The sequence below is a fragment of the Triturus cristatus genome, chromosome 7, assembly GCF_964204655.1.
Source record: "Triturus cristatus chromosome 7, aTriCri1.1, whole genome shotgun sequence".
Lineage (NCBI taxonomy): Eukaryota > Metazoa > Chordata > Amphibia > Caudata > Salamandridae > Triturus > Triturus cristatus.
The window spans coordinates 22,280,894-22,287,919 of NC_140590.1; the positions used below are offsets into that span (position 1 = coordinate 22,280,894).

Genomic DNA, 7,026 nt, shown 5'->3' on the forward strand with positions numbered 1-7,026 from the left:
GGCGTCTGCAGCTTGGTGGAGGGGGAAGAGGTGCATTCCTCATTCTATGTGTGCTGCAGAATGCACCACACACTGATGGAGGAAATACGAGGAGGGCCCTCGTCAGGAGGCGTCTGCAGCTTGGTGGAGGGGGAAGAGGTGCGTTCCTCATTCTATGTCTGCTGCAGAATGCACCACACACTGATGGAGGAAATACGAGGAGGGCCCTCGTCAGGGGGCGTCTGCAGCTTGGTGGAGGGGGAAGAGGTGCGGTCCTCATTCTATGTGTGCTGCAGAATGCACCACACACTGATGAAGGAAATACGAGGAGGGCCCTCGTCAGGAGGCGTCTGCAGCTTGGTGGAGGGGGAAGAGGTGCGGTCCTCATTCTATGTCTGCTGCAGAATGCACCACACACTGATGAAGGAAATACGAGGAGGGCCCGCGTCAGGGGGCGTCTGCATCTTGGTGGAGGGGGAAGAGGTGCATTCCTCATTCTGTGTGTGCTGCAAAATGCACCACACACTGATGAAGGAAAGAACGAGGAGGGCCCGCGTCAGGGGGCGTCTGCATCTTGGTGGAGGGGGAAGAGGTGCGGTCCTCATTCTATGTCTGCTGCAGAATGCACCACACACTGATGGAGGAAATACGAGGAGGGCCCTCGTCAGGAGGCGTCTGCAGCTTGGTGGAGGGGGAGGAGGTGCATTCCTCATTCTATGACTGCTGCAGAATGCACCACACACTGATGAAGGAAATACGAGGAGGGCCCGCGTCAGGGGGCGTCTGCATCTTGGTGGAGGGGGAAGAGGTGCATTCCTCATTCTGTGTGTGCTGCAAAATGCACCACACACTGATGAAGGAAAGAATGAGGAGGGCCCGCGTCAGGGGGCGTCTGCATCTTGGTGGAGGGGGAAGAGGTGCATTCCTCATTCTATGTCTGCTGCAGAATGCACCACACACTGATGAACGAAATACGAGGAGGGCCCTCGTCAGGAGGCGTCTGCAGCTTGGTGGAGGGGGAAGAGGTGCATTCCTCATTCTATGTCTGCTGCAGAATGCACCACACACTGATGAACGAAATACGAGGAGGGCCCTCGTCAGGAGGCGTCTGCATCTTGGTGGAGGGGGAAGAGGTGCGTTCCTCATTCTATGTGTGCTGCAGAATGCACCACACACTGATGAAGGAAATACGAGGAGGGCCCTCGTCAGGAGGCGTCTGCAGCTTGGTGGAGGGGGAAGAGGTGCGGTCCTCATTCTATGTCTGCTGCAGAATGCACCACACACTGATGGAGGAAATACGAGGAGGGCCCTCGTCAGGAGGCGTCTGCAGCTTGGTTGAGGGGGAAGAGGTGCATTCCTCATTCTATGTGTGCTGCAGAATGCACCACACACTGATGGAGGAAATACGAGGAGGGCCCTCGTCAGGAGGCGTCTGCAGCTTGGTGGAGGGGGAAGAGGTGCATTCCTCATTCTATGTGTGCTGCAGAATGCACCACACACTGATGGAGGAAATACGAGGAGGGCCCGCTGAAGGACTGGGTTTTCTTAGACCCAGCGGTGCCAGGGGACAACACCTGAAACCTTCGTGGGTTACCTGTTCTGGCGTACAAGACACAGAGACACGGGACACTTCCAGCGACGTCAGAGATCAGCGTTTATTTACTGCAGGGATACAGAGGTCACAAGAAGTACACAGCGTGTAGGTTCTCGGAGACTGCTTCAAATTCGTAGAAGTGGGTCGCTCCTTTTATACACGATTTTGCCATAGCACAACATAGTGAACAAAGATTCAACTCAGTTCCCACAGTAAACTTCAAAAGGGTCGCATTCATATTTCAAGAGGCCGGAACATAATTACAACAGTCCTTGCCGGTTCCCAACTGTAAAAACATATCCCCTCCGCAATAAACACATTTCCTCTTAACCATAAACACATTAAGGAAGGACGAAAAAACAGAATGCGAGGAAAGGGCAAGGATGCACAACAGGTTAGAAAAGAGTGTTAGGGTAATAAAGGAAACTCGATAGAGGGATCAAAGACCTCGTGTCTAATGTATGCGTGACTGAAACAATAGACCGGAGCGGCAAGATGAGCCTCGAGCGGGGCCATCTGCCTTACTCGTGTCATTCCCCTCATCGTAAAGTCACCTCAAAGGAACACGTGTCCTTCGTACTATCTTGGAAATCCCAGGGTCACGAAGCGGACAAAAAGCCCGTTCGCTGGCTACTTGAGGGCAAGAAACAAAATGGACGCTGTATCTAAAATGGAACCCGAGGGTTCGAATGAACGAACACAAAAATGAGACGAACCGTACAAGGTTGCATAGCGAAACTTCGCACACCCACTGTACTCGTCATTTGCGGTTCATAGATACCACACTCGTCCATATTCGTCACCACTCGAAAAGTGCCGTCCCGTCTCACACGGAACCTCAGACGCTCCTTTTGCCCTCATGTAGGCAAGCACTAGTCTAGATCGGAATCTATATCGATATTCATCAGATCGTTCAGATGCTGCTGAAACATCATTCTATCCATCAATGTCTCCTTGGTAACAGATGGCCGCCTTATACACGTCGCAGCACATAGGCCACATAAGGCAGGACCACACTGCACACAAAGACAACACGTGAACAGAAACGCTACAACAGCCCCTACAATCATCAGAATACTCCAACCCCAAGTTGACATCAGGCCCCAAAACCATCCTAGAAGCGTCCAATTACCTTCGTCCACGTGTATGGACTCGGAAATCTTATGCAACTTCGAGATGGCTTGATATACAGTCGGAGCATTGTCAGGAATGAAAATGCAACAACTAGAATGGATAATTTTACACACACCCCCTCGATCTGCAAGAACAACGTCTAGAACCATACGGTTCTGCAACGTCATGAGTCTATCCGCCTGTAGTTCCGCTGTTAGATTACCAAGGGCGTTGGCCGTAATATTAGCAGTCGATTCCACCACACGGGTCAACTGTCTTAGGTTCCTACTATTAACCATAGGTCCCCAAAACGGCAGGAAACCCTTAAAGAAGTCTCCTGCTTCTTGACCAGCAGTATCCTCTTTGCTAATTACGCCTCTCACGACTCTGGTTTTGTGATAGTCCGAAGCAACCGTGAAGGTCGGAGGTAAGAGATTCGCAATATAACAGGTACCCGAGAAATCGCGGGGTAACCATGTATATGCGCGCTCATAACACACAAAATAGGTGCCCTTGGCGGTCAGAAAAACAGGGGAGGAGAGCATCGGTAGGACATACGTTTCAGTGCAAGCACTGTTCCCAAGTTGTGCTCTCGGATTTCGACCCAAACCTTGCAAGCAGAAATTACCAAGGTGCGGTACAATCCATATCGGGGACGAGCTCTTCAACTGTCTATCTCCCACTGACGTACCATACTCAGCCTCACTCAGATCTTTATAAGCCTGCACTTCCTCGTCTGGAATGAGTGATGGATCGAAAACATCTCTATCCAGATCTGCTATGGCTATCGCCAGAGGCTTGTGGTACGGACCAGGACCGGACTTGACAGATCGTGGCTCTCGACTGGGGTAGGAGTCTAGTGCGCTGCGAAACATGGTTTGGAATGCTCGAGCTGAACCCTGGGAGCTGTACGGAAGGACCAAGTACGGAATACCCCTATCCATGGTGTGTGGCATTAACCCACATACCCAACAATTTGTAGTATTCACCACTAACTGATGCTGATGTAGGAGTTGAACAAAGGAATTATTCCTGAATTCCGCACGTCTAACCTGTTCGTGTTGAGGCAAAGGATGAAAAGAATGTGGGGAAACAGTAGTGAGGGAACTTAGGTTAGGAGAGAAGGTAGGCGAAACAGAAGGCATGAATTGCGATACTCCAAAATACACTCCGCCCACCAATAACATAGATACAGTTAGGAATAACAAAAACACCTGCAACAGAAAACATTTCGTTCGTGTGACCCTCAATAACTCTGATCTCTGTGCCACTACCCTTTCTTCTTCCACCAGCTTAGAGAATGCCATCCTCTACAAACCGTCCGTGACGTTCTTGACGCACTTTGTTCTGAGCAGCGATTATCAATCCCCAGGAGTTCCCAGGAATCGACAAAAGTAACCAACCTAGCGTCAGAAACCTGCTAAACAGAAAGAAGTACCCGCACGGCCCTACGGTAACCCAGATGGCGAGGTTCAAATTTATTACAAGTCTCTTTAGCAGTGGAAAACACGAAAAACTCAAGAAGAAAGGATGTAATTGTTCATAACATTCGTAATGTCAAAACCACTATACTATCAATTTTTATTAGTCCTTGAAGTCCTTGAACGAAGAAAATATCTATTTCTTCCAGGTTGAGTTTGCTCTACGAACAATTGTTCAGATGGCGCAGCAGTGTTCAATGAAGCAGATGACGAGTCGGACCTTGGGTTTTCTGCTACTGATGACTCCACTTGTGGATCTGGTAATGACGAATCCTCCACAAGTTGAGCGTCGCTGAAGGGCACAAAACGCGAAGGGGTCTCAGTCTCTTCGGCCGAAATGCCAGTTCTCACCCAACCGTCAGTTGGTAAGGGGATCGGTACCTTCTTTGTATGACTGGCGTGGACCCAATGTTTCCGGCCCTCCAGTCGAACCGCTGTCCTCGTCGTCAACAGGACTAAGTGGGGTCCAACAAATCTTGGCTCCAGATTACGCTTCCGACCGAAATTGCGGGTGACTACCCAGTCACCTGGCCGGAGCTGATGTCCAGGACCCTCTGTCTGCGCCGGTAGAGCTTCAAAGACCTGTTGATGAATTAATCGTAGTTTAGTGGTCAAATCATACAAATAATCGATCAACATTGGATATTCAAGACTATCAAAAGCCCTAGGTCTCGGGACTCCCCAAATATTCGCAGGGCGGCCGAACACAATCTCATATGGGCTGAGCCCTACTCGAGAGTGTACAGTCGCTCTGGTCGATAGGAGAGCCAGAGGCAAGGCATCCGGCCATGACAGGCCAGTCGAAGCCTGAATCTTAGCGAGTTTCAGCTTCAGGGTACCATTGTACCCTTCAACCAAACCCGCTGCCTGAGGATGGTTGGCACTGTGGAATTTTTGCTTAATTCCAAGGCCCTTACACACACTCTGCATTACACTTCCCACAAACTCACTTCCATTATCTGACCACACAATCTGCGGCATTCCATACCTAGGGAAGTATTCCTTTAACAGGATTTTCGCAGTGGACAGGGCAGTATTATCCTTGAGAGGATAGGCCTCGATCCATCTGGAGAACGCGCAAACCACAACCAAAACATACTTCAGGTTATTGCATCTTTCCATATGGATGAAGTCTAGCTGGATAACCTCAAAGGGACAGGTAGGAGGAGCGAAATGACCAGGTGGAGTGGGGGTACCTTTTCCGGGATTGTGCATCAAACACACCATACAATTCTTAACCACTCGTTCGGCACATTTAGCAATACCATCATTCCTCCAAACAGGAGACAAGAACTTGCATATTCCTTTCGCACTGATATGTGACAACCCATGAGCCATCGTCACAACAGCTAACACGTATGCATCTGGAAGCATCCATCTCTGACATTCCGTCAGATCGACCCAACATCCATGCATATCCAACTTCCCTGTACTTTCTTTCCACTTGGTCTTTTCAGCTTCAGTAGCTCCATTCTGAATTTCTTTCACACTCTCGACAGTACTTTCACACATACCAGTCTCCGCCGGCCATCTCACTGAACTCGTAACATACATTCGTGTCGCAAGATTCTTAGCCGTTTCTTTAGCAATCTCATCCGCAAACGCATTACCACGACCAACATCATCCGTCACTTTCCGATGCGCACTACATTTCACGATCGCCACCTGTTTAGGCAATGTAAGTGCATCCAAAAGATCATTCACTAGTTGCCCATGTTGGATCTTCGTACCATGCGATGTCATGAATCCTCTCTCTCTCCACAATCTTCCAAAGTTGTGCGCAACACCAAACGCGTACTGACTATCGGTAAACACATTCACACGCTTTCCTTTCGACAGAACACACGCTCTCGTTAATGCAATTAATTCTGCCGCTTGTGCTGAATTCTGGTTCAATCTCGCAGTTTCCACAACCGTGTTCAATGTCACTACAGCATACGCAGTCGTCACATCACCATTCGGCAACTTAAAGCAGGAGCCATCCACATACAAAGTACCATCGGGATCTGACAAGGGAGTGTTTTTCAGGTCCACACGACCTTTTGTTTCTTCCTCAGTTCGTAAATAACAATCATGGGACAGCACATTATCTGATTCCATATTAATCGGCAATAATGTCGCCGGATTCAGTACGTTACAGCGCTTAATCTGAATATGACTTGCCAAAAGGGTAAGCTCATACCCAGACAACCGTGCACTCGTTAGATGTTGAGTCTTTGTCCGATTCAAAAGCGTATCAACTGCATGCGGAACCATTACTATGAGCATATTGTCCATGACCAAACCTGCGGACTGCCGAATAGACGCCGCAGCTGCCGCCGTCGCCCTCAAGCAACTTGGCAACGCTCTAGCTACCGGGTCTAAGGTCGAGGAAAAATATGCACACGGACGCTGCTTATCACCAAATTGTTGCGTTAAAACACTCAACGCACAACCGTCCCTCTCATGGACGTATAATGTGAAAGGCTTACTGTAATCAGGAGTACCTAACACAGGAGCCGAACACAGTGCATCACGTAATTCAGAAAAACTTTTCTGACATTCCTCCGTCCAAGGCAAAGGAGTCGAAACGTCCTTGCACGTAAGAGCTACCAATGGTTTCGCTAGCAGTGAAAAATTCGGGATCCACTGTCTGCAGTACGATGTGATTCCTAAAAAGGCACGCACATCTCTCTGGGTTGTCGGCACAGTCATTCGAGCAATTGCTGCAATTCTTTCAGGGGTCAACCTTCTTCCCGCCTTTGACAATAAGTGACCGAGGTAGGTTACTTCTTGACAACAATATTGTAGTTTGGAAGGTGACACTTTATGATGCAAGTCGCAAAGGTGCTGTAACAAAGACACTGTAGCAGATTGACA

At 49.2% G+C, this 7,026-nt stretch overlaps 1 protein-coding gene across 1 annotated transcript; it reads right to left on the reverse strand.

Annotated features, from left to right (window-relative positions):
• Positions 1-2,445: 2,445 nt before the first annotated feature.
• On the reverse strand, positions 2,446-4,253 carry LOC146808713 (endogenous retrovirus group PABLB member 1 Env polyprotein-like). The gene has a single exon (XM_085614220.1). It carries the CDS (start codon positions 3,991-3,993, stop codon positions 2,446-2,448), a length of 1,548 nt encoding a protein of 515 aa, XP_085470346.1. The 5' UTR covers positions 3,994-4,253.
• Positions 4,254-7,026: the final 2,773 nt, after the last annotated feature.